The sequence below is a fragment of the Cynocephalus volans genome, chromosome 3, assembly GCF_027409185.1.
Source record: "Cynocephalus volans isolate mCynVol1 chromosome 3, mCynVol1.pri, whole genome shotgun sequence".
NCBI lineage: Eukaryota > Metazoa > Chordata > Mammalia > Dermoptera > Cynocephalidae > Cynocephalus > Cynocephalus volans.
In genome coordinates, this window is record NC_084462.1 from 173,274,578 (window position 1) to 173,302,189 (window position 27,612).

General features: G+C 48.9%; 2 protein-coding genes across 2 annotated transcripts in view; one reads left to right on the forward strand and one right to left on the reverse strand.

Annotated features, from left to right (window-relative positions):
- Positions 1–10,867, forward strand: part of LGMN (legumain) — a 34,293-nt gene extending 23,426 nt beyond the window's left edge. The window contains exons 5-14 of the mRNA XM_063089472.1: positions 678–763; positions 1,897–1,972; positions 2,474–2,536; positions 3,340–3,406; positions 4,192–4,310; positions 4,399–4,488; positions 6,200–6,400; positions 8,460–8,630; positions 9,933–10,000; positions 10,284–10,867. Of these exons, the coding sequence (XP_062945542.1) occupies positions 678–763; positions 1,897–1,972; positions 2,474–2,536; positions 3,340–3,406; positions 4,192–4,310; positions 4,399–4,488; positions 6,200–6,400; positions 8,460–8,630; positions 9,933–10,000; positions 10,284–10,326 (984 nt within the window). The 3' untranslated portion in view covers positions 10,327–10,867. The remainder of the gene's footprint in view (positions 1–677; positions 764–1,896; positions 1,973–2,473; positions 2,537–3,339; positions 3,407–4,191; positions 4,311–4,398; positions 4,489–6,199; positions 6,401–8,459; positions 8,631–9,932; positions 10,001–10,283) is intronic.
- Positions 10,868–21,029: 10,162 nt separating this feature from the next.
- RIN3 (Ras and Rab interactor 3) overlaps positions 21,030–27,612 on the reverse strand; it is a 136,374-nt gene continuing 129,791 nt past the window's right edge. Inside the window, exons 9-10 of the mRNA XM_063091435.1 lie at positions 24,546–24,709; positions 21,030–21,918 (exon numbers count right to left, since the gene is read on the reverse strand). Coding sequence (XP_062947505.1) covers positions 21,598–21,918; positions 24,546–24,709 — 485 coding nt within the window. The 3' untranslated portion in view covers positions 21,030–21,597. The remainder of the gene's footprint in view (positions 21,919–24,545; positions 24,710–27,612) is intronic.

The window sequence follows — 27,612 nt, forward strand, 5'->3', positions numbered from 1 at the left end:
TTAGGAACTAATATTCCTTGTTATCAAGTAACATTTATCTGAAATTTAGCAATTCTTTTGGTTTTATTTTATTTTTTTCTTTTAAATTCAAATACAATTAAATTTAACCCATCGTACTTGTGATATAGATGACCCCATTTTTATGAAATTGTTTCTTTCTATATAGTTAAATAAGGAAAGGTTTGGAATCTAGGTGGTAGGATTTTTTTTTTCCCTTTGTATTTCCTTTCCTTTTTTGTATTGCTTTTAATGATTAAGCATCAATTTTGCAAAATCCTCTTCAAGGACATTGAGTATCCTTGACATTCAGCCTCTTAGGCAGCAGGCTGGATGAAAAGGGGGGCCGGGCTGGTGCCGATGTTTCTGCCTCCCTATCTGCTGTCTCCCTGAGGCAGCGTTCTCTTCCTTTGCTGTTTTTCCCCACCTGTCAGCCTCTTTGGGTTTCTCCACATGAACTTTATAGTAGTCAAGAAGGAAGGGCAGGCTTGCTGAGTTGCCATCAGCCAAAGACAAGATATGTGTGAAAGGTCATACACGTGCCCCAAGAGCACTGCCCTTGCTTTGGGTCTTTCTTGGTTCCAAAGTGTTTGCTCTTAAGCCTTAAGCTTTGGAGACTCAGCAGACTCTCTGATTTGGAATGACAGCTGTGTTTGATTTTGGCTCCCAATTCTTTGTAGGATGTTAACCCACAAAATTTCCTTGCTGTGTTGAGAGGTGATGCAGAAGCAGTGAAGGGCAAAGGATCTGGAAAAGTCCTGAAGAGGTAATGTCTGTTTTATGGATACCGCACTTCTCTCAGTGACCTGGAACCCCAGTGCAGAGAAGTTGAACAGGAGTTGTTCTTTGCTCCTTTCCTGTTTACCTGTGAGAAATTACAGAGCGGAGAGCTTGGCAGCCCGTTTCTGTACCGAAACCTATGACACAGGGTTCCTCATTATTCTTAATAGAATGTTCCCTATCACATAAACCTGCTGTTTTTGTTGTCTGTGGATTGTAGCGCTGGTGCATTCCACTACCAGTGGAGCACACCAACAGGCATGAATCCCTGCAGGATGGTCGGGTTGCAGGGCCCCAGCCTGTTCCCACCCTGTGCTCTGATCACATCACAGGTCAGCCCAATGGGAAGAGGCACATTCCTAAGTGCACAGCTAACCTTTGTATTGGAGACGGCTAAGCCCAATATACTTGCCTCACTGGCCGTGAGTTAGAGATGTCTTGTTGCTTAGAATTTCTTATGTAGCATTTTTATGTGATGTCAGAGACTTTAGTAGCATATTTCTTTTATGCTGGAAGGGAGACTTGGGCACAAGGAAGCAGGTGTGAATTAGAGCAGAGAGAGACATCTGTGTTGGCTGAACCAGATTGGCTCCAAGTGAGTTACTACATCTCTGTAACCCTGAAGCAGTGCCCTCTGCATGGAAGCCCTGGTCAGGGTGGGCAGGTGGCATCCCAGACTGTGTAGGCCAGGGGGCCTGGAGGGGAAGGCTGCAGCACCACGTGCGGCCATGTGTCTTGGTCTCTTAGGCATTTGGAGAGATCTGTTTGGAGAGCGTACGTGCCTGGGATGAGGCCCAGTTGCCAAAGGACTACACTATCCGCCTCACACCTGGTCTGTCGGACAGGCTCCTAAGCAGGGGTCCCTCCTTCTTTCCAGCCATGATTCAGTATCAAGGGTCCAGGATATGCCTGTGGTTCAGAATAACAGTCAGGGGAGCAGAGGGAACAGGCTGGACACCAGGCTCTTATGTTCTTCTTTGAACCTGGTTGAGCAACCGTAATCCTCAAACTTCTTCTAAATTTTTAAATTAGGGCTACTTTTCAGAGAAATGAAAGTAGAAATAGAAATAGGAAACTGCTGACCTCTGACTCCCGTCCTCATCTGCTCTCTCTTGGCAGCGGCCCCAAGGATCATGTGTTCGTTTATTTCACTGATCACGGATCTACTGGAATACTGGTTTTTCCTAACGATGATGTGAGTTTTTCTTAACATTTGAAGGATAGACTAGGAGAACAGGAACCAAAGCCTGTGTGTTGAGGTTAAACCTGTAGTGTGTGTTTTCTGATGTCCTTCCAAGGTTGGTCTGTACTTTTGGCGGGTGGGTGTGTGTGGGGGACAAGTTCAGCAGCTCGAAATCTGTTCAAAGGCATCTCCTCTTGCAAGTTTTCCCTACGTTTTTCTTTATACCACAAGCATCAGTAGCCATCTCAGGACTTGGGTGTACTGCACAAAACCCAAGAAAAGAACAAAATCTGAGTGCCTTGGACAGAGTAATAAGTAAAGAAGCACATTCTCGTCCCCTTTTAAATATGTGAGAAAAACATTATATTCTGGGATTATGCTGTTCACTACAATTACTTCTAAGGATTGGTAGAAAAGAATTTATGAAGCATCATTAGGACTTTATTAGTGGGTTATCCAGCAAATGGATTCTCTTGATGTGTTGGTCTGAATGTCAGTATTCTTACCTTTCAGCTTCATGTGAGTGACCTGAATAAAACCATCCATTACATGTACAAACACAGAATGTATCAAAAGGTAACATTAACCCTGGGGGCAGCTTTGAGAGGGGTGGGAGGAAGGCAGTGGCTGTGAAGCCCTTTAACTCTGGGTGGCTATTTTCTGGACAGGGTGTCCTTCTAATCATGGGTTTCCCAGGCTTAACCTTTTGTGATTCCAGGGCTTTCACTATTAGGTCAGAATCCCTGGAGCACAGACTATGGGCCTCACCTTCCTGAATTTGACCCAGTAGGTCCGGGGAGGGCCTGCGAGTTGCCTTTCTGAGTTTCCATGTGGTGCTGGTGCTGCTGGTGTGGAGACCCCACTTAGGACCACTGTTCCTAGGACTCTTCCCAATTTTGGACAGTTGGGGAGAAAACACCACTGTCTCATTTTTACTTTGGCCCTCTCTCACCCCCGTAGAACCCTTTATAGAGACCCTGTAAGTTGGGTGTGTATCACACAGGCTGCTGTGTCCTGGCCAGTCCCCATGCTAACCACGCAGGCTGCTACATTTGAGTGCGTTTTGCTCTTTGAAACTGGTCCGTGTCTTGGATTGTGAAACAGTTTTCCTTAGCATCATCTGGCTGCATTTTCTCTGTATTTTTTCAACTCATAGGTTATTTTATTCTATTAACAATGAATAAATTTGACTCCTTCTGGTTTGTATGACAACAGCCTCTGTAGCCTCCGGCAGCAGCCTGTTACAGCAGCAATGTCTCCCAAAAGCAAAAGTGGAGACCTGTACGAATGGGTGGAGAGAGCGGGCAGAGCCAAAGTAGTATTTGTGAGGAGTCTGAGCCTGGTAGGGTGTGAACCCCCCATCTCGTTCTGCCTCACAGATGGTATTCTACATTGAAGCCTGTGAGTCCGGGTCCATGATGAACCACCTGCCCGATAACATCAACGGTAGGTGGGGGAGCTCCTGCCTCTGACGTGGAACCAAGTGCTCTGCAAAAGCACGGGCCTCTGAGGGCAGCCCGGGCTTCCTCTGCTCCTCGAGGATTAGCAGTCAGGGAATAAAGGACCGTACGACAGCTTCACAGTGTTCTTCCAGCTTCTGGAAAAGCTCCTTAAGTCCCAAACTACATGGGCTTTGGACCAGCGTGGGTCCTTTCGATTGTTGGTTGCCAGCCCTCTGATCTTGGGCAGGTGACTTACCTGCTTTGATCCTCAGTTATCCTCTTCTATAAAATAGAGGTAAAGATAGTGCCTGTCTGTTGGGAGAGTTACATTTTAAATGATAACGTTTGTCCAACACAATTCTGAGTCCATGGTAGATAATAGCAAATGGTAGCTATTGTATAGGTTCAGTCAATCTAAGTGTTTCTACAATAAATGTTAACTGTCTTTGAAAACTAAATTACTAGGCCCATGTTCTTTGCTTTTTCTGAGCTATTAAAATCTTTTTCACAGCATTCTTCCAAAATAGCATGATGTCTAAGCATGCTGTTCACTTATTGCTGCAAAAAGAGTCCATCAACTGGATTCTCTTTCTTCCACATTGAATTTTAGACGAGTTACTATAACTGAGAGGACAGGGCTGGACACAGCTACGTGTCCCTGCCCTCCCCATGCTGGTCATAGGTGGCATCTTTTGGCTTCACCAGGGGAGAGGGAAGGATTGAAGCTTCAAGTGTCACTCAAGGCAGGGGATAAAATGTGACTAAAAGATCACCTGTAATTCCTCATAGTTTATGCAACGACTGCTGCCAACCCCTCTGAGTCATCCTACGCCTGCTACTATGATGAGGAGAGGAACACGTACCTGGGAGACTGGTACAGCGTCAACTGGATGGAGGACTCGGACGTGGTGAGCCCTTTGGGGGTGCCGGCTGTTCAGGTGAGGTCTAGCTGTCAGCCTTGATCATCAAAGAACTTGAATGTTTTCATTTTGGCAGGAGGATCTGACTAAAGAGACGCTCCACAAACAGTACCATCTGGTCAAATCCCACACCAACACCAGCCACGTCATGCAATATGGAAACAAAGTGAGTAGGGGCCTCGGCTCATGCTCTGCATTCCCCGAGTCCCAGGGGGCTCTCCTGAAATATTCACCTCTTGGTGGAGAGGGAGACAGGATCCAGGAGAACAGTTGGCAGGATGGCTCTGTCTCTCATCCTTCTCTATCCCAGGGACCATGCTGGGCTTTGGAATTAGGGCTCACTAGGTTCAGACTCGCAAAGTGAGACCTCGGGCAAGCTCCTGAGCCTCTCTGAATCTCTGCTTCCTCATACAAGGTAGCTTGGAGCACGAGAGTAGGCTGTGCCTTAAAAACACTAAACACAGGCCTTGCACACAGTGAGAGGTTACCAAACAAAAAGTTTCTCCTTTACTTTTTGTGGCACTGTCCCATAGAACCCCATACCTTAGATTTTCTGGGGTCCTGCCTCCTTGCAAGATGCAGGTTGTTACCTTCACCCTTTGGCTATAAATTGCAAACATTTTATTCCCCCTTCAGCTATGTCCAGAAGGGACCTAGGTGGTTAAATAGGTAAGTTCACCAGGGCTCTCTGGACAGTGTCGTCGTGGGTGGCTGCTGAAGCCTTCGGCCCTAAGTGAAGCCACTGGGGCTAGCCCTTGGTATGTGCAAACACCATAAAAAATGTGTACAGTGCCTGCCAGTAGTCCCTGTGCCTGTACTTTGTACCCAAGCACCCCATCGCCATCTGAGATCTGTTCCTTGGGCATAAGCATCGGCCTTCTAGAAGAACTTGGGAGTCAGTAAATCCAGCTCTCTTCAGCCCTTCGTGGTAGAGTATGGGGTAGGGGGCCTGTGAGCCTGTGACCCAGCAGGGCAGTCACAGGACATGAGGCGGGCACTCAGGACACTGTGACCTGGTCAGGCATTTGAGTGGGCTCAGGAGAGAATGGAGCAGAGAGAAGGCAAGGGAAAGGTCCCTCAGAGAAGACAGGGTCAGTGGGGTGCTGCCCTGGCTGTGGGGGGCAGTGCTTTGGGTTTTCCATTCTCTTTACAATATCCTCAGATATCCTCAGCATTGGCCACTTCTGGTTTTAGTTGAGGAGTTGTGATGGATCTTTTCTAAACCTTATGTTTTTATATGTGTGTGTGTGTTTTACTTTCTGTTTTAGAATTCTTTATGGACTACTGTTGCTTGGTTTGGGAACAAAAATGCTTGCAGCACTTCTAGCCCTCTGATTGGGAGCCAGTCTGTAGTGGCCTCTGTGGGCACACAGAGCCTGGCAGTTGTGCCCATTTGTTAGACCCTGACACCGAGTGTCAGCCCGGCCTCTCAGTGGCCTTAGCTCTGCCCTTCTCATTGTACCCAAACTCCAGCTCTAATCTGGACAGATGCTTTGTACCTTACTACAGTCGTTAGGGACAGGCAGGTGAGCTTGGTGGGGTGAGCACAGTCTGGGGGCACCACAGGGAAACGGCTGTGGTCCAAGCTCTGTGTGACCGCATCAGGGGTTACTTTCCCTATGTGAGAATAGCAGTTCTGCTGTGAAGCATGCCAGGCCGTTTTGAAGTTACTGGTCAGTAGATTTCAGGTACTCGGATATATGCCTTGCCTACTGCTAGGGGCTGACCATGTGTTTTCAGGCTGTGACTGTGGCCCTTCAGTGGTCCCAAAACCTTGAGGAGTGAACTGTGAGCCTCTTACAGAGAGGTGGACTTGGGCTACGTCAAGCACATCTGCTCTTCCCACCCAGACCAGCTTTCTCTCACTCTCTCCCCAGTCAATCTCTGCCATGAAAGTGATGCAGTTTCAGGGTATGAAGCACAGAGCCAGTTCTCCCATCTCTCTGCCTCCAGTCACACACCTGGACCTCACTCCCAGCCCTGAGGTGCCCCTCGCGATCATGAAGAGGAAATTGATGAGCACCAATGATCTGCAGGAGTCCAGGCAGCTTGCTGAGAAGATCCAGTGGCATCTGAACGTGAGTATGGTGGAAGCAACCATTCCCAGCCGCTGTTCTCTGCCTAGGCACTTGGCATGCCACGAGCATGGTCCCGGCCTCCTGACCATTACCCAGCGTTGCTCAGAACTGGGTGACAGAACTCTGGGGCCACCCTTCCCCCAGCCACATGGGAGCATGTGGGACGGGAAACCAGCCTTTTTATTCCATGTAGAGTAGAAGCCAGTGAGCAGAGCAGTGGCTGTCTTCATTCTTCATCAGTAACTGACCTTGACCTCTTTGGTAGTGGAGAGCAGAGGAATGGGGGTCCATCTCCCCTGCATCCTGCCAAGAAGCCATGGCATGTGGGTGTCTCCCCCATTTATACCTTGTTGCTTAGAGGACATTGATTGGCTAATCATATTTTTTTAAAAAATCCAATCTACAAAAGTTTCTCTTATATCAAGAAAATCATAGTCATCTCATAAAATTCTTCCTAAAATGCTTCAGCTGTCATTTACAATTACTGAGGCTGTTTTCAGTAGCTCATCGTTTGTTTGGAACTGGCAAAATTCCTTTTAAAATAATAGCTGTGCACTCACTAAAATATTGGGCAAAAGGGTCGCCTGTCCCTTCCTGCAAAGCCAGCTCTGTGTTAACTCTGGTCCCCTTCATCAGCACAGCACAGTGACTGATGGTCTGAAACACAGCCTGAATTTTTCAGGGAAGATAAAATCTGCGTGGTTTGTTTTAAGTGCACATATCTAATTATGCTGAAAGTTATTACCCCATGTGTGACCACCTTATTAACTAGGGCATATTTTTAGCTAGTGTCAAACACAGTAATACAGTGCTCCTCTTATCTTTTAGTCTTGGGCCTCTTTTTGCTTTTTTTTTTTTTTTTAAAAGATGACCGGTAAGGGGATCTTAACCCTGTTGTCAGCACCGCGCTCTCCCAAGTGAGCCACGGGCCTGCCCTCTCCTTTCACTCTTTAAATTATTGATCCCAAAGAGTTTTTGTTTGTGGTGGCGTATGTCTATTGGTATTTATTGTGTTAGAAATTAAAATGAGATAGAAGGGCATTTTCTCCTTATTCTTTTGGAAGTTCGTAGAAACTAAACCAGAGTTTTGTGTTTGCTTGAATAACTGTATAAATCATAGGATTTCTGTGGTATCTCCTGCAAATTTGAAAACTGTTCTCAGCTTACATACTTTTCATTGGATTCAACTTTCCCGTTAACTATTGCATAATTACCTTTTTATGTAAAATAAAAGATTGTTATAAAGAAACTAAAACAGATTTAAAAAATAGTTAACTCAGAAATAGCAATAAAATTTGTGTTGATGTATTTCTTATAAAAATTAACCATTTTCCAAAACAAGAACAATTTTGGTATGTTTTTGCAAATCTCTTTTGTGCCCTGCATAATAGAAGACAGCTGGAGCCTTGTACCTGCTTCTTCATTCTCTCTGTTGGGCTCTGTTGTTTTGGCTGAAGTATATGAAGAAAATCAGCCTTGCAAAGATACATAGTTGAGAAGGGGAAGACCTTACAGAGCCCACGAGAGCTCTTGGGGACCCTCTTGTTTCTGGACCGTACATTGGAACGGCTGGTCTAACACACAGTGGGCAGTGAGTCTTGGCAGACTTTAGTCGTGAAGGAAACAAATGTGGCTGGAGAGGGGGTGGGACAGAGGATTGATCATGAACTTCTATTGATGGAGAAGCAGTTTCCTGTTTGTGATGCTGTTTTTTATCTGGGAGGAAAACAACGCCCCCGCTTGGTGCCCCACTGTCTAACCACTCGATGGGTTTCCTGAACGGGCAGAAGTGCCATTCACGGAACAGTAGTCTAGTTTGGGGCACAGGTTCTTCAACCTCCTTTCTTCTTCTGAGTGGGCCAGCCTGCTCTTGAGGTATTTAGAGATAAGCGTTTCCGTCATGCCAGAAGGTCAAGGTGTTTCTGGCTGTCACAGACGCCTTGCGTACACATCTTTTGCTTTCCCCAGAGGGCACTTCTTGGCATCTGTTTTAACCGGCTGGGGGCTGGGGACTGTGTAAAGAGATGTCTTCAAACGTGCTTCTAACCACTCTCCCCAGGCTCGGCAGATCATCGAGAAGGCGGTGCACAAGATCGTGGCCATGCTGGCGGTGTCCGAGGCCGAGATGGAGAGCCTCCTGTCCGGCAGAGCCGTGCTCACCCAGCTCAGCTGCTACGAGGCGGCCGTGGTGCACTTCCGCTCGCACTGCTTCAACTGGCACTCTTCCACGGTGAGCCCGCGCCCGCCGCCCAGCTCCAGAGGCCGGCCTCCTGCTGTCCACCGCAGGTCACATCAGGCACGGCACCTCGGAGAAGGGTCCGTCCAGGCTGAGGCAACACTTAGCTCATTTCAGAGGCCTTTGAGGAAGTGAGAAGAATAAGGATGTCCAAGTTCACTGACCATAAATCTTGGCCCCAGAACATTCCTGCTGTCCCAGAGGACGAGAGAATTTACTAGAGTCATACGGTAACTCCTGTTGGTAGTTGGCTTTGAAGGCCAGTTACTGCTGTTCACACCAGTTACTGCTGTCCCTGCCAGACCCTGTCCCTTACCCCTGCTCTTCACCCCAGGCACATGTGTTTTCTCCCTGTTGGGTCTCTTCTGATGCTTCTCCAAGATTTATTGTTGAAGTCAGGTTCTGGTCCATGGAGGAGAAGAAAGTACCAAGTTTCTACAGACTGTAGAATGTCAGGGTTGGAAGGTACCTAAAAAGCCTTCTGAGGGGCCGGCACGTGGCTCACTGGGAGAGCGTGGTGCTGACAACACCAAGTCAAGGGTTACGATCCCCTTACCAGTCGTCTTTAAAAAAAAAAAGCCTCTGCTCAGTACATGTGATGGCTTAGATCCTTCTAGAGAAAGGTTGGCCTGTTTTTGCACATAGAGTTTTATTGGAGCACAGCCACGTTGCACTCGGTTACCTGTTGTCCATGGCTGCTTTCACCATAGGGCTGAGTTGAGCAGTTGAGATAACTACTTTTATACCCTCTGGTCTTGCTTTTTTGCCCTCTGACATCACACAAAGTGAGTCTATTCCTTCTTATGAGAGTTCTCAGGTTCCCCTGGGATGTTTTTCAAGATAAACGTCCCTGGTCATTTCAGTCTTATCTGCTGTGATCCAGCTTGGCATTCACATACCATCTATCTTCCTTGTCAGTGTGTCCCTCCCAGAATGGGGTTCCTAGAACCAAAAGGCAGACTTCCAAGGGAGGTCTCAGGTAATAGGGTGGACAAGGCCATGTGGAGTTCTCGATCAGGAGGCCTAACCTCAGATTGAGAGTACCTTAGGAGGACTGCCAGCCCTGTGGTTGTGTGCAAACTCTTGCATATGTGCATTTTTCATGGGAAATAGTCCATAAATATCACCAGATTATCGAAGGCAGGGAGGGGATCCATGCCCCCCAAAAGGTCGAGAACCACTGGCCTTGATGCTTTACCTCTGCAGCTGCAAAAGCAGAGTATTCCCAAGTTAAGAGCTGATCATATGGTGAGATGATGGTGTTTGATTCTGTCTTTTTTGTTTGTTTTCTTCCAGTATGAGTATGCTTTGAGATATTTGTATGTGCTGGCCAACCTTTGTGAAAAACCTTATCGAATTGACAGGTAAGTCAGCACATGACATTTGAAAGATCGGTGTCATTCTGAGAGTAGAAGGGAGTGGCACGGCTGTCCTTTTCTGCAAAGGGCAGTTTTGCCTTCTGCCAGCTACTCCCTCCAGCTGTGTTCTAGAGACATTTGCCAGTGGAATCCAGAATAGCTGCATTCTCGGTGATGATGGGTTGGGTGGATATGGCATCATGACTCCCTGCTCCCTACTGGATTATGTTTGTCTTAATTTCTCCAGAGTTGACATAGCTCATCAAATCCTTCTTCCTGTCTCTTACAGCATAAAATTGTCCATGGACAAGGTGTGCCTTCTTCACTACTGAAAAGCTGCCTTCTGCAGGCTTTTCCAGTGTGGACACCAGCCCTTAGGACGTGTCCTAATCAGCGCCTGAGAGGCGAGTGAGCAGGAAGTTAGCCTGGCTGCTGCTGCTAGGCCCTTAGGGGCCTCACTGCAGGCTTTTTCTTCTCAAGATGACTTGCTCGCAATTGCCTACATCCCCAGGCTTCTACAGGACTTGCAGGAGGCTCTGGAAAAGCTTACATGTGTGAAGCTCCAAAAAAACTGAATTTGGGTGGGTAAAGCTCTGTGTTGAAAAGGTATATTTGCTTTTAAAGAGGTTTTTTTGCCCATTCGTTTTAAAAGAAAAGAAGTTCATGGGAGCCAGTGACAGAGTGTTTATTCTGAGAAATTTGAAGCTGAAGTCTCCTTAAGTCTTCAAAATGATTTTATTGAAGAGGACCCTAAGCCTCAAATGGAAAACTATTTTTAGAAAATATTATAATTTTTGATTGCTTTTGTATTTTATCATGTAATAATGTTCAAGTCTTAAAACATAAAGAATTATAACTGAACCTGAGCATTAACTTCTGGCCCTGACTTTGTTTGTAGTTCCTGCTCCTGGCCACCCGTCCCCCTCTCCCATCCGTCTGTCCGGGCTCATCTCCTCCCGTCCTCCCTCCTCCACTCTGGTCCTTCTACTCTTCTGTGCTCCCTGCACTTTTCAGCCTCCTGTGCCTTCACTGCTGCTGATCCTCTTGCCCTGGAATTCATACCCCTTCATCTCCATGGATCCTCGAGGTGTATTTTAAAAGTGCCTCTTCTTCCTGGAACCTTCCTCAAATTCTCCCTTTTCCCATGAAAAATTGTTTTAATTTAGAATTTTTAAGATAGAGAGCCCTCCTTCAGAGATTAGGAGAGATACAAGATGGAAATGAAGGTTTAATTACTTACATGGCTCTCCTGGAGGCCACACACGTGGAAGTCAGGGAGCACATGAGAGAGGGACTGGTGGGCTAACACCTTTACTGGGTCCAGGGCAATATCCAAAAAGGTTTCCCATGGGGAGTTTTAATTGGTTTAGAGCGAGCAGGCACAAGCTCCAGGAGGTCACACTGTGACTGGGAGGTGGTCACTGGCATATCTGCACGGTGCACCCGGGACATGGGGGTCAGCAGGGCCAGTCAAGCAGGCTGCCCCGTAGGAAGGTAGTCACTGGGAGGAAATTGTATGAGGCAGATACCTGGATCAGCCACATTGAGGAACTGGGAAAACATGTAGAAACTGGAAACTGTCCTGATAACACCAAGATCCAAAGTTTGATTCCTGTACCAGTCAGCTGCAAAAAAACTCACAAAAACCCAAATAATGAAAGTGCCAACTGTGTCAAGGGTGACTGAGCCCTGCTTCTGGTATAAGAAAGTCCACCTCATATTCAAAATGGGTGCCGAGGCAACATAAAATTATAAGAATTCAGTACAGAGTGCTGCCTTCTCTGTCCATGTGCTCTCACAGCATGCGTGAGGGTCTGCCCCTGTGCCAGGTGTGGAGGTGGCACGTCTCACTGAAGGCCGTGAGCTCCTCAAGGGCAGAGGCTGGCTGATTTATCTGTTTCCCCGGGCACTGATGGGTTTGTCCTGTTAAGGACATGTAAAAGTAACTATACCCATGCAGTGGGATATTGTGCAGCAGTAAGAAGGAATGGCGTGCATGTACATGCCACAACATGAAGCTGATTGAAAGAAGCCAGTCACAGAAGACCACGGATTACATGAAGTGTCCAGAGTAAATCCACAGAGATGGAAAGTAGAGTAGCAGTTCCAGGGACTAGGGAGAGGGGAAAATGGGGAATGAAGTTTTTTTCTGGGGTGACAAAAATAAAGCTAATTGTGGTGATGGTTTAAAACCTGAATATATTAAAAACTATTGAATCGTACACTTTAAATGGAGTTATGTGGTATGTGAATTATGGTCTCAGTAAAGCTGTTAAAAATAAATAGCCATATAGTTAGATGGCTGCTTAGATAGATAGGGAGAAAGCAAAGAAAAAACACTAAACCCTGACAGTTCTGACCACCTGTCTATACACCTGTCAGGTTGAGCAGTGATTGATTATGTGGGCATTTGGGGTTTGGGACTGGAAGTTGAGGTACTGGCAAATAGGGTTGTGTTTGTGACTAGTTCAAGGGTGATACTTTTGTTTCTGATGGGCCCATTTTTCATCAGCATAGATAATCCTTTCTCAGTGAGGTCCTCATGGGTAATGAATGACTCTAGGGTACTGAACTTCACTGTCCTACAGATTGGGTGGGGCTCTCAGGATTTAGGAAACAAGTACAAACAGCCACAGCATTTGTGGTTGCGGTAGCTCAACAGAGGGCTGATGCTCAAAGACAAGCAAATAGTGGGAAGTAGAACGTTTAAAGGGAGAATCTTGGGAGCCCCCCGCCCCACCCCCCAACCTTTGCATCCAGCCCTGCAACAACCAAGCCACCATGGGAACCCCCCAGGCTCCCGAGCTGGAGCAGGGGGAGCCCTGGGCCAGCCCTGCCCACCCCCAACCAGCTACACCTCTGTTCCCCTTCCCCAGCCCCTCCCACTGCTCTGCAACATCTTTGAATGTAAAAATAATAATAATAATAATAAATAAGAATAAAATAAATAAAGGGAGAATCTTAAAAGGCCTTAAGGGACAGGTGGTAAAAGGTCTTTGTCTGTTTTCTAGAACCGTTAACTACTGTTATGACCCTACTTCTCTTTTTTTATTTGTCCCCCCTGTAGAATGAAAGTATACCTAACTTTAATAAATACAGACATTTATTATTATTATTTGAAAAAAATTTTTTTAAAAGATGACTGGTAAGGGGATCTTAACCCTTGACTTGGTGATGTCAGCACCACACTCTCCCAAGTGAGCCATGCGCTGGCCCAAATACAGACATTTAAATGTTCATGGTGAAAGGTTAAAAGAAGCTATGTTTCATTTCTCAGTTAAATAACAATTTCATAGGTCACAGTGCCTTGGCCTTCTCACATGGTTCATGGGCCCCCAGTAGAAATGGGCTCTCCTTCCCTTGTATGAAGCCATTTTCCATTAAATTTTTTTCTTGATCAGCTCAGGCTGCTGTAACAAAATACCTTAGACTTATACATGACAGAAATTACTTCTCACAGCTCAGGAGACTGGGAAGTCCAAAATCAAGGCACATATCTGTATGGACTCAAGGATATTTATTTTACACCTGGGGTTATAATTCAGTACTTAATTTTTTTGCTCAAATCGTTTCAGCCTTGGCCATTGGGGGCCCTTTCAGTTGGCTACTGTGTCCCTTTGACATGTCCCCCCATTCAGGTGTTTTTGTCTGAGCACTTCCTCATCATGACAAGATGCTCCAGGCTTATCTTGTGTATTTTCTGCCTCAGTCCTAGAATCAGCCATTTCTCTGAGGAGCCCTGGTTCCTTTTATTGGAAAATTGTGTTAGAAACCAATATCTGGGTACTAGATGTGCTTGTGGTTTCTGGATGTCATTGCTTTGAGGCCCTCTCAGCTGTCAGAAAAAGGAAATATGTGTGTGTACTAACTTGTGTGTACACATACCTGTGGACATTTCTGTATGCAATCATGTGTGTCTGCATTAAGCTAAACGTGAGTTCATAACTGCCGTCTCCAAATAATTCATCTCCACATGGATGATTCTAGTCTCCTACCCTTATCTGTAAACTCTCACTCTATCAGGAAAAAACGTGGCATTCACCATCCACCATCCATTTATGTAATTGATTCCCTATACATGTATAGCAGTATCAGGATTGTTCCCCATTGGGGAACGACTTTATGCTAGAGTACAACACTTGTATACAGTTCTGTTTGCATTTACTCATTGCATAGGCTCATTTCCAAAATTATGTATATAGGTCAGCTCCTTTTTCCCTACCCGTATCCCTTTGGTGAGGTTGTTTCATACATTCGTAATATAGTTAGATTCTTTTGTAGCAGTCCGCATTCCATCTTGGGATCCCCTAACTTCCTGAGTGATTTTTTCTTTTCTTATGGCTTGGCTGGTATGGGGATCCAAATCCTTGACCTTGGTGTTACAGCACCGTGCTCTGACCACCCAATAACCTGACAGCCCCTAGGTGATATTTTTAAATTTGCATACATAAAGATCTACTCTGTATCATAAAGTTCTATTTTGACAAATGCATAATGTCAAGTATCCACCATTACGTTTTCTTACAGAATAATTTCACTGACCTAAAAATCTCCTGTGTTTTAGCTATTCAATCCTACTTTCTCCTCATCCCCCTAGTTACCAAGGATCTTCTGTCTCTGTAGTTCTGCATTTTCCATAATGTCATATAATCTGGATCATATAGTATGTAGCTTTTCAGATTGGTTTCTTTCACTTAGCAATATGCATTTAAGGTTCATCCATGTCTTTTCATGGCTTGATGCTCATTTTATCACTGAATTCCTTTATATGGATGTACCATACTTTCGTTTATCCATTTGGTTGCTTCCAGTTTTGGGCGATTATGAAATAAAGCTGCTATAAGCATTCATGTATAGGTCTTTGTGTGGACATAAGTTTTTAATTTAGTTGTGTAAATACCTAGGAGAGTGATTACTGGATCGTATGGTGAGACTTTAGCTTTGTGAGAAACAGCCAGTGTCTTTCAAAGTGGCTGCACTATTCTGCATTCCCGCCAGCAGTGAATGAGCATTCCTCTTGCTCTGCCTAAACACCGTCATCTGCCAGTTTTTTTGCTTTTATCCAGTATAACAGGTGTGTAGTATTATCTTATTTTAATTTCCAATTCCTTAATAACAAATCATTGAGCATCTTTTTATATGCTTGTTTGCCATCTGTATATCTTCTTTGATGAGGTGTCTGTTCAGGACTTTTGCCCATTTTTTAATTGGGTTTCTTTTTTTTTTTTTTTTTTGGGTGGCTGTCTGGTACGAGTATCTGAACCCTTGACATTCGTGTTATTAGCATCTCGTGCTCTAACTAAGTGAGCTAACCGGCCAGCCCTGGTTGTTTTCTTATTGTTGAGGTTTAAGAGTTCTTTGTGTATTTTGGATATAAGTCCTTCATCAGATATGTGTTTTGCAAATATGTTCTCTTAGTTTCTGGCTTGTCTCTTTGTTTTCTTAACAGTGTCTTTTGCAAAGCACAGGTTCTTAGTTTTAATAAGTCCAGCTTATCAATTCTTTCATGGATCATACTTTTTGTATCCTTCATTTCTTTTTTATTTAAAAATATCTTTTCCATCTTCTTTTCCTACTAATGCATTCCCAGTTGTGTTTATTTGGTTTTATGTTCCTTCTAGTTTAGGCTTCATTTCTGAAATGATTCTTTCTGATTTTTTCCTTAGCTCTGATATCTCATTTCTGAGTTTTTCTGATTCTGATATAGGTTATTCTTTTATGTCTTGTATTATTTTCTTCATGTTTCTTAGCTCTTTTTGAAATAGGAGTAGATTGCATTTTTGAGCTATTTTGGGGGCATACCTTTCTAGTATGTTTCCTTTGTCTCCAGGAGAACTGGTCACTCCATTTCACTTTGATAAGCAATTAAATCAGTGGAGGTGGCTGCAGCCTTTTGTGGGAGAGGTCACCAGGCCAGCCAGGAGGACTGGAAGTGGCCTGGGTGCTCTCCATGAGACTGGCAAGGACTTCCTGGAGGCAGAAGTCCCCTCCCATCTGCAGTTCTTGGGCCCTAACTTTTCAGAATATTCAACCCTTACCAGGGAGTGATGCCATTCTGGAGTCAGCCTGGAAAGGGTTGGTGGCCCCCCAAATCTATGCTTCCACCACCACTTGGTGTTCTGCATGCACCTCACAGTGCACACACCTAAGGCTGATGCAATCTGTTCCCTCAAGCCTGCATTCCCCTCTGTCTCAGCTGGATGTACAACCCTCCACCACAGCCTCCAAGCCAGAGATCTGGAAGTCTTTCTAGGATCCTTCCTCTCCCTCAACCCTCCAACTGAACACCACATTCTATTTCACGTCCTCAACATTTCCTCCCATCCCTGCACCCTTTCTCCAGTTCAGATGTTACCTCCTCCCCTGTAGACTGCTGCAGCGGGATTCCGTGGATCCCCCTGCCTCCAGCCTGGCCTCCCAGTTCCACATGGGCGGAGAATGTCCAGACTCCTTGTGCTACCAACCAAGACCATTCAGGGCCTGGTCCAACCTGCTCATTCCACCCCATCTCCCACTTCTTGGCTCAGGCTTTATGTTCAAGCCATCTTGAAATGTCCAGTCCCCCTGCATCCAGCACAGTCTTACTACATTTTTCTGTGATTTTTCACTTGTTTTCCTTCTTCCTTGTCATGAACTGTTAGGGTCTGACATTTTATCCCACTTGCAAGATAGCAAGTTAGACTGCCACGGTTTCCTGGTTCTGGCAGATATGAGACTCCTGGGTCAGAGACAAAGGACTTCATTGCTCATGACACAGCAGGTTTCACGAGCTTCATGTTTGCTTTGACTCCTCTTGCCTGCCATGTCCCCTGAGTGTGATGCAGAAATGGGCCTGTGTCACGGCTTCCAAAGCTCAAGCTGAGGAAACTCTCAATCTTCTAAAGAAGGCTGCTAGTAAACCTGCTCAAATTCTGCCCTGGAGAGAGACACTATCTTCCAAGGTGAGAGATGTCATTTTATTATCCCTCTTCCCAGGAGGGAGAAATTATCTGGACCTTCCAGAGCTACTCAGATACTCTTAAAAAGATAGTCTGGAAGAAAAGCTGTCAATGACTCTTCTCCATGAAAGGGACCTTAGCCAGAAAATGGCCATCTTTGGGGTAATTAAGACCAAGCAGAAAATTTCAGTTAGCCATTAACTTAGGAACTGATAATCACCAATTCCTTGAGGTTTGCAGAAGAATTGAGAAACTGAAACTGCCTGCCTGCAGATGAAATCATGCTCTAAAAGGATCCTTCTCAAAAGTTTATTTGTTGATCTCCCATTACACCTCTTATGTTGATTTACTTAAGATGTTGCATGCTGAAAATTAAGAATTGGAACTAAGTTTTCTTGTTTTTCTTACCTTTCCTAATCAACTGCAAACAGAGGAATTCCAAGAGAAAAGCAAAGCATCCTAGCTGACTATTAACTCACCCTCTTGCTTAAAGAAAATTGCATCCACGTTAGTTAGAGGTACAAATCAGGTATTTTTATGTTCCAGTGATGCTTGACTGAGGTTATTGTCTTTGAGCCCACCCTAGGAGATCAGGACTCCTCCCCAAAATAACATCAAAGGCTTGAAGTGGACCAGGCCACCAACTGTACACTCCATTTCGCCAAAGCACCCAGTCCATCACGAGACTCTGACATCTGACTTAGACAGACCCTCTGCTGATCCCATGACCAGTCTCCCCCTTTCTCTGCAAGGCAAACCCTTTCCTCACCTTCCCGCCTCTTCCCCTTTATAAGCCCCAGAATAGGCGTTAAAAGGTGGGATGATTTTAGCCTGGTTATCTGAATAAAGCTTCCAATCCTTGCACCAACTTTTGGACTTATGGGTCATTTGTTTAGTGCAAGAGGGCAGCCGAGCCTGTTGCTGGTAACAGCCAGACATGTAGAAATGCAGGAGACCCATGGAGAATGGGCTCCCAGTATTCTTGCAGGGCTTCTTCTGCTCCCTTCTTCTCTTGGCCACCTCCTTACCCTTCGAGACCCAGCTCGGGCATCTCTGTCTCCAGGAAGCCCGCTTTGCTTCCTCCGGGTGGGTTCCAAGCCCACCACTTGCCCAGGCCCCCATAACATACTCTTCCTATTGCTGTCATCGTGCTGGTCACTTTGCACTGAAAATAGCTTCGAGGCTCAGCCACTCCCAGATCTGAGTTCACCCATACTCACTATAGACCATATAATTCCTCCATATAGATTTGGAAAGGCATCTCTTCCTCTGGGTGGACACAGTCCCATGACAGCATATAGGCCCTGACAAGTGATGCACAGATTGGATTTCAGTCCTACTTGTCCCTGCAGCTGTGCAGTCTTGGCAGTGAACAACCTCTGTGACCAGATGCGCTAGCCCTGAATTTATTTACCTTTTCAAAAAGGTCTGAGACTTCCTCTGCCTGCCACCACACAGGAACATGGGTGATGCCTGCCACAAGCCTGGGAAATCAGAGTATAATAAGCACTCTCATTTTAAGAGTGGGGAAACCGAGGCACAAAGCTATTAAGAGACTTGCTGAGGGCTTGCAGCTGGCCTGGAGCCCAGGTCTCCTGACCCCTAGTTCAAGTTCTTCCCACCATACTGCTGAGTGGGTTTTCTGACCTTGAAGCCAAACAGATTTTAGAGTTCCTTTTTGGCTTAGGGCTGCATGTACTGCAAAGAGGCAGTTTCTGGAAGGCTTTCCTCCCATGCCAGTGTTTCCCAGCAAGTAGCATGACAGCTGGGGAAGACCGGAAACCACCACTGTAAGTCAGCTCTTTTCTCCCCAAAGCCCTGCTCCATGGGACCTTCCTGCAGAGGGTCTGCTTCCTGCCTCAGCTGCTTCCCCTTTCCCCACCCCGGATGACCCTGCCAAGCAGCAGGCAGCCCCGAACTTGGATTCCAGCCAACTGAGTGTGTCCACAGCAACCACACTGCAAATGTGCTCCAGGCTTTCCAGATGGCCTTGGGCAGGTCGTGCTGAGCAGAGGGCAGGCTCATCTGTGAGAGTGGGAGGGAAGATGGGGACCCTCCCCTCGTCTCCCTGCCCCTCCCCGCCAGGGCCTCTGTTCCTCTCTGTCCACCTCACCTGCAGGCCTGTGCCCCTGGCAGAGGCTTGTTCACAACTAGGGTGAATGAGATATACCCCATTAAGGTGTTGTGGGGCCACCCCAGGCATGGCATCTGGGGCCAGTTTGGGACTTTTCAAGATGGGCAGGACATTGTGCCCAGCTGTCACAGCAACCCTTGGAGATGGAGACACAGCAGGGCCAGGGCAAGTCTGGTTCCTGAAGAAACCCTGGGGGCTTCTTCCAGCACTGCTGGCCCAGCTGCAGCCTCAAGGCAGTGAAAGCAGAGGGAGGACAGAGCCAGCCAGCCAGGGCGTGAGGGACAAATGCCAGAGACGAGACAGACGAGCCGCTGCCACACATTGTGGCCTGCGGCTCTGTTACGCTTGGTCACACATGCATGGCTCTGGACTCCTGACCCCTCACTCAGGGCTGTGGAGAAACCAGGGCCCAAGAGTTGCATCCTGGGCCCGGGGTCCGGCCAGGCCTGAGATGCTTACCACGGCCGGCTGCCTCCAGGGTCACCGAGAGCTGGGATCCGACAGGCAAGATTTATCCGACTTCGGTTTTCTTCAAACAGGTCACTTGGGCTGCTGTGTAGGGGCAGGACAGAGAGCCCCAGATTTGGGGTCAGTCAACCCTGAATTCAGTCCTCATTTTGGCCTCTGATATGCATTGAATGGCCCCTACAAAGGTCATGTGGGAGCTTGATTTCCAATGTGTCAGTTTTGAAAGGCAGGGCCTTTAGGAGACTGGATCGTGAGGACTAGGCCCTTATGAATGGATTAACGCATTCATGGAGTAATGGGCTAATGGTTTAATGGCTTATCACAGGTGTGAACTAGTGGCTTTATAAGGAGAGCAAGCGAGCATGTGACCACTCAGGCAATTCTTGTCATGCAACACCTCGAGTTGCCACAGGACTCTGTAGAGAGTCCCCACCAAGAAGGCTCTCACCAAATGTGCCCCCTGGACCGTGGACTTCCCAGCATCCAAAACTGTAAGAAATAAATCTCATTTTCTTATAAATTACCTGGTTTCAGGTATGGTTATGAACATGAGAAAACGGACTAATACAGCCTCTAACAGGCTGCAGCCCCAACCCGCACCTAATCACCTTAGCATGTGATTGCATTTGGAGGTAGGGCCTTTAAAGAGGTGGTTAAGGTTAAATGAGGTCATTAGGGTGGGCCCTAATCCAATATGACTGGTGTCCTTATAAGAGAGACCCCAGGGTTGCATGCACACAGAGAAAAGGCCATGGGAGGACACGGAGAGAAGGCAACCACCTGGCAGCTGAGAGGCCGCAGGAGAAACCAGCTCTGCCAACAGCTTGATCACAGACTTCCGGCCTCCAGATTGTGAAAAAACAAATTCCTCGTTTCAACCACAGTCTGTGGTACTTCGCATGGCAGCCTGAGCAGGTGAAGAAACCTCCTTTCTTTGAGTCTTGTGTCCTCGTCCATAAATGTGTCCCTCAAGAGGCTGTTGCATGGATTAAATAAAACAATGCAGGAGAGTTGCCAACCAGCACCAGGCACCTCAAAGCTCGGGTCGCATTATGCCGTCTCCTGGCCCTAGATCAGGTCCCTGTTTGCCAGTCACACCTCCCTGGGGCAGAGGCATCTGATGACAGGAGCTCCAGGTTGCCCCAGGGGGCTCAACGAGGCTCCCTGGCCACTCCTAGCCTCAGAGTGGGAGCAAGGAGGGGGTCTTCTGAACCCCACCAGGGAAGAATGGGGGGACTGGGCTGGCTAAGCAGAGCTCCAGCCCCTAAGAAAAGTAGGTGCCATTTTCAAAAGGGCTTTTATTAAACTCTTCCCTACACAGGGCCTCCATCAATTGCCACAGCCCTAGCTGTGTCCACCAGGGAAAGGGCCCATCAGTTCCCCCTGTGGCAGAGGCCGGGCCTGTCCATATATCCAGGGAGCAGGCCTCACCAGGTGGTCCTGGCGATGTCTGGCTGCTTCTGGCAGGGCGCAGGCGCTGGGGGGACTGTGGGGGCTGGTAGCTGAGGGCAGGCTCCCGTGCAGGGGTGGGGGCCTGTCTCCTAACATACACCCTGGGAGATGCTGCTGAGATGATCCCAGCTCCATCCTGAGGGGCACGGGGAACAGGTGCAGCCAGGCACCCCTTCCTGGGCCTGTCCTGGGGAAACCAAGCTCAGGCCCTCCCCTGGAAAGATGGAAGATGGAGTGGGCAGGGGGAGGCAGGGAGGGAATGACCTGAGGGGTGAACCGGGGGCAGGCTCATTTGCTGCAGTTGGCTGGAGAGCCTCTGCCCTCTCAGAGCCTCAGCTTCCCTTCCTGTCTAATGAAGAACATGGTCTCTAGCACTATGACTCTTCTCAGCAAATGCCCTGGCCGCTGCTTCGGGCTCTCTCCACAATTATCCTGTGACGTTGGTTTTGGCATGCTCACTGGGTGGCATGCACGTGTGACGTGTGGGCAGATGTAGGTCGCATGCATGTATGAGTGTGAGTGTGGGGGGTCAGGAGTGAGCCCCGCCCGCCCGCTCTTCTGTCCCCAGCCGGTCTCAGGAAAAGTGCCATCAGGAGCTGCAGCGGCCGGCCTCACAGGAAGTTGGGCTCCCGCACGACCAGGTAGGGGGGGCTCCCGCTGCCCCCGCCGCCATCCAGGGGCCGGTACACGAAGTGGAAGTCGCGCTTGGGCTCGCTTCGCAGCAGGTAGCCCTTGAGGCGGTGGGGCAGCGCGTCGTCTGCCAGCTGGAAGCAGCGCCCGTCCACCAGCACGAAGAGCCGGTGGTCCCCGGGCTGCGCCACCTCGAACTTCTCGGCGCACTGGGCGCACAGCGCCTGGGCCGACGTGTCAGCCCGCGACGCCAGCGTCCGCGACTGCTGCTCGGGCTCCAGGTACGACACGCAGATGAAGTCCTGCAGGGTGAGACGGGGCGGGCTCGCGGTCACCAGCGGGGCCAAGCGGGCGTCCTGTCTCTCCCCAACCCCAACGCAGGGAGCTTGGGCCAGCGGCGAGGAGCCGCGTGGGCTTGGACTGGTCCTTTGCCTTCTCGGGGCCCCAGGCTCCTGTCTCTGGAGAGAGGGTCGCAGGCGTGACTGTGAAGCTGGGAGTCACGGCACCTGCGTCCCCTTCCTTCCTCTGCCACTGAGCCTTCCCTGTCTGAGCCTCACCTCTCACTGGCATGACCGCTCTGGGTGATTCAGTCTCTGCGTCCTGGCAACGAGGAGTGATCGCGCCCCCTGGTGGCCAGTCCACAGGCTCTTCACCAGCCATTCACTCATACACTCACTCCCTTGTTACTGAGGCCCCCTGCACAGCAGGTGCAATGCTGGGCACGCAGGGCAGAGTAAATAAGAATCAGAGGTGCTGGCCCACCCCCAGCACTCCACAGTTCAGGAAGGTGGAACAAGAGTTTAGCTCCTTAGGGCTGGAATTGTCTCTGGAGCTCAGAGGAGCAGGAGGCAGGGCAGTGGGGTGGGAGAGGAGGCAGGCTTGGTGGAAGTGGGGAGAGGAACTGGGCCAAGGATAGAGGGTTTAGGGCAGGTGTGGAGGGACACTGTCTGAGCAAGGCGGACAGGTGAGGCGATGCCTGTGGGGCCGGGCATACAGCACCCTCCACCATCCCCCCCCATCTGCCCTGGAGGGTACAGCCCACGTGAGTCCCATGACCTGCCCAGCTTTGAATCTGCTCCCAGTTACTGCGTGGCCCTGACTTCTTTGCGCCTCCTCTTGCTCATCTGTAAACTGGAGATAACACCAGTCCTTAGTCATGGTTGTGAGGAAGCTATAAAGATAGCCTGGAGCCTGGAACAGCCTCTCCTATCCCCAGGCACCCGGAGAGCAGGTGGGAAGCGGTGTGTGTGGGGGCGCCCCCTTGTGGACGGAGTGGTAATGATGACCGCTGCAGAGTGGCCACCATTATGGCTGCAGGGTGGTGAGTGCCCAGGAGGTGCCAGGCTCTGTGTCCACAGCTTCACTGGGATCGCCCACTTCTTCCAGGAGGTAGAAAGCACAGTCTACTCCTCACATCTTTGTGGCTGCCTGTGTTCTCATCCTCCATGAGATCTCCCAAGTCCCTTTACTCCTACTGCTGACTGTGGACTCTGGGCTTTCACTCCCCAGGGAAGGGATTTAAGGTGTGGGGTGCAGAGGAGGTACTGGGAGGGGACCGAGGGTGGTGGCCTCCCTAAATAACAGATATGGCTCCTCACCCACCACTGGGAGGACCAAGAGCCAGTTATTAAGCATTTACCAAGATGCTGTTGATGTAAGGACTTGGCAGCCTAGAACATATACTGGGGAGTCGGAGCTCATGGGGTCTACAGTCGGCCTGTGTGGATAGGGACACTGAGTCCCATAGAGGGGCAGGGATTGTGCAGGGTCACACAGCAAGCTAGTACAGAGCTAGGTCCAGCACTTGAGCCTTCTGCCTCCCAGGCCTGGGCTCTGCCTGTTATAGACAAGCCATCTTGAAAGCCGGGGTGGGGTTCAGGACTGGTGTGCTCTGGTTGCCAGTGAGTCTGCATACCTATTTACAGCTCTGGATTGCTCCTTGACTTGCTGGCCTAACTCCCTCCTTTCTCCATACACCCCAGTCCTGCTTTGTCCCAGGCCTTGGGCTTGGGGCCTCTGAGATGTGAATCATGGGCCCTGCCCTGCCAGAGGTGACAGCCTTATTCACAGAGGGTTACAATATGGTGTGATACGTACAGTAATGGGGCAAGCAGCAGCAGGAAGCACAGAGGAGGGCATCTAACCCAGCCTGTGGGGAGTGGGGCGTGGGGTTGGGGGGGATCAGGGAAGGATTCTCAGAGGAGGGGCTGCTGGAGAACCAAGTTATCTTAAAGTATGGGCAGTGAGAGCCCCTGAAGGGGAGATAGATTGGCGTGGGCAGAGGCTGAGCAGCCAGGGAGCTGAGCTCAGCATGTTCAGGAAGCTGTGGGTAGCTGGATTTGATGCATTCTGGGGGTGTGTGGAGACAGGAGGGAGGAGGAAGCAGGAGTCTGGCCACGGATGGTTTGAATGCTCAGTCTGTAGAGAGAGAGGTGTGGGGAGGGGTGGCAGCAGCATTTGTAGGGGACGGGCCAGGGGCAGGGAGACCCTTGGCAATTGCTGCATGTGTCCAGGGACCAAGGAGCACAGCTGCAGAGCAGCTTATGGGCTCTCCAAAAGCATGCACTAGGATGACTTCTCTCCCCATCTCCAGTCCCAGCAAGGCGCTAGGACACAGTAGGTGCCAAGAAATGATGGATAAATGTCTCATTCCAACTATATCCATCTTGTCTGCCCAACAGGAACGCTGATGCCTGGTGGTACTTTTCTAGGCCCACCCACGTCCCGGGCACAGAGTGCGACATACGCTGGCAGACAGAGGCTGGGGTCCCTTCCTCTGGTGTGGGAGCCTCACTGCTCCCCTGAGGGCAGGACTGGCCAGGCAGAGCAGCCAGTCGGTGTCACTGCTCGTGAGCCAGCAGGCAGCGGGCATGGTGTCTGCGGCATGTTCCCGCCGCCCCCTCCCACTCTCCCTCCCGGGAGTCGTCACCTGCACGGAGGAGCGGGAGGCCCGAGCCTTGTTGAGCGTGCGCCGGCGCTCCCAGCGGTGGATGGAGTCCTGCACCTCCACGCTCAGCTGCCGGGTCACCGTGATCTTGTCATAGTTCTTGATGTGCTCCAGGGCCCCGTAGGTGGTGGTCAGATAGTAGGAACCTGCGGGAATGTGGAGGCTGAGCTAAGACCGCCTCGGCCCACCCGCAAAGGGAGGGAGTGGTCCAAGCTTGGCCTGCCGGCCCACGTCCCCCAAGCCACGCCCCGTCCGACAAGCCCCGCCCACACCCAAAGCCCCGCCCACGTTCCCCCCCGCCCCGCCCGCCACCGCTGCCTGGGACAGCCTGCATCTCGGCCACCTGCTTCTGGGCTGCGCTCAACGGTGCGCCCAGCCCACAGCCTCAGCAAGCTTCCTAAAGCCCAGCCCTGAGCTGTCGACCCTGCTCAAAACTTTTCATTGGTTCCCCTTAGGGACGAAACTCTTACTTACTTTTAAAATGATGTTTTTAAATGAGTTTTTAATTTTAAAATGAGTTTTAAAAAGCTTTAAAATTTAAAGGGTATACATGAAACAGAAAAGTGGAGGAGAGGGGTGGAGAGAGGGGAGGCTGGTAGACAGGTTGGGCAGGAGACCTTTCACTGTGTGTGTGTATGATATACATGCTGTAAATTGCTGAGCCATGTGAATGTATTATCTGTTCTGAAACATAATCTTTAAAAAGATGTCGAGGAAATTTTGGTTATGATTATACAATTACATCTTTAAGTAATTTTAAAAAATATAAGTAAAAAATATGAATCATTCATTTCTCCATTTCTTTTTACCTTCTTAAGTTAATGCACACGTATTCTTAATACTTAATGTTTCCTAAAGTAATTTAAGCTTTGAGATACTTCAGATTGCAAAATTTACATGAAATTTTAAGATAAAAGACACTATTTTACATGGATGCTTACAAGTGCATTCTCTTTAGCTTGTTAGAAGCTTTGGTTAAAAAGTCTTAGAAGTACTAACTTTATTGAACCCCCTCACTTTACGGAAAAGAAACCGAGTTCCAGAGAGGGAGGGTGACTTGGTGAAAGTCACCGAGTGGTCAGGCCCCAGAGAAGGAGGGTGGCTCTGGGCACTCTGCTTCTTTGTGATCGCCAGCTTGCCCACTTCCATGGTGCTTCCTTGGACTTTCCTACCACTTGACAGGCCTTTCCTCCTGGCATTCAAGCACCAGGACAATGATTTTTGACATGAGGCAGATTCTGCTAGTGACCCACCCTAATCCTGTCTTCCCCTTGTCCCTAACTAACTGAACTCCACTTTTATTTGGGGAAGCAACACTTAACCGAAAATGCTCACTGCCCAGACTCCCTGGTAGCTGGGGGAGAGAGCAGGAGACTCTGTTCTGGCTCCTGAGCTGTAAGTGGAAACTCCAGGTGGGGCTTCCAGGAGAAGCTTTTGAAAAGGACGGACTCAGTTGAAATATCCCTTTGAGTTTTTGCTCATCCCCTTCCTTCTGCCTGGAACAAAGAGGTGAGCCTGGAGGCACAGCAGATGTCTTGAGATAAGAGGTGACAGACACAAAGGCAAAGGCTCACTTGCTAGTGAAAAATGGGCAGAGCTGGGTCCATGATTCCTTGATGGCAGTTGGCTGCAAACTGCCATCCTTTTCAGTTGCTTACCCTGGACTTCCTGATGCAAGAGACAAACCAAGCCCTTACTCTGATTTAAACCATTATTGGCTACATTGTGGGTTATCTGCAGCTCAAAGCATTCCTAACTATTACATTGGATGAAGCAGCCCACACATCCCCACAAACTCTACAACTAACACGAGAAAGGTTCACACTCTGGCCAGGGTGGGTGGGGGATAAGATAAAGGGGTTTATGTCCCACAGGATCACGTGCCATTTCACAGTAGTATAGGAAAGAGACATTTTTTTAAAAAAAGTATATCAAGGGTAACATGGAACTTGGCGGGGTGTTCCTAAGCAAAGAAGAGCCACTGAACCACTCACGTATCTCCTTTTGGCGGGGGACGGTGGGGGAGGGTGGCAGGCCGGTATGGGGATCTGAACCCTTGACCTTGGTATTATAACAACGTGCTCTAATCAACTGAACTAACCAGCCGGCCCACGTGTCTCCCTTTCTAGTCAAACACAAGCTCAAGCTTGAGTGGGCCAGGAAGCCGCCCTGGTGCCTCCAGCCTTTGCTGCCTGAGAGTCCATGTCCTCTTCGTGGCAGCCCTCGACAGTCCTATCTCTTGTCATTGATCATGTCTCCCTGGCTAGTACAGGAGGAGGTGAGGGCAATGTGCTGATTGAGAACGTTCAGTTTTGGAGTCAGAGAGTGGGGTCGAGGCCTTTGCCGTGTAGCAGGCAGCCCTGTGATCTTGGGTGAGTTACTACCTTCTCTGTGCCTCTGATTCCTCATCTGCAAATCCCATGTCATGGTGAAAAGTAAATGAGATGAATCCATGTAAAGTACAGGGCTTAGTAATGTGTGAGTGACACGTGGTGGCTATGTAACCTCTGGGAGGTGCCCTGGAGGCTTCTCACCTTCCTGGGCAAAGGGGGAGGGACCCCAAGCCCTACCAGCGCACTCCTGCCTGCTCAAGACCTGTTTTTTTCACAGCCGGTGTGACTCTCCCAGCCACCTTCCCTCTGGCTTGGGGCCATGCAGTGCCTTCCGGCACCACTAGGTGGCAGGCGACCCCACTGGGAGTTTTGGAACCAGATCTCTCTGGGACAAGTGTGTTGTCCATCCATTGGAAAAACCCATTGCCTCTGATAAGATTATTAGCCCAGCATGGCCAGCTGTCATCCAGCTTGGGGAGGGGAAGTGGGCAAAGGGTCCACAAGGGCACTTCTGGGAGAAGTTTGGATTTTGAGCTGGCTCCAGCCAGGTGCCTAGCAGCTGCCTGGGTCTCCTGACTGCCCCAGGATTTCCTAGAGTGGTGGGAGCAGGGGAGAGAGGCCAGAAAAGAGACTGGAGCCCCATCAACCTGGCGTTCAGGCCCTCCCTACTGCTCACAGGAAGTCCCCGATCTCTCCTGCCCCATGCACCTGCTGCA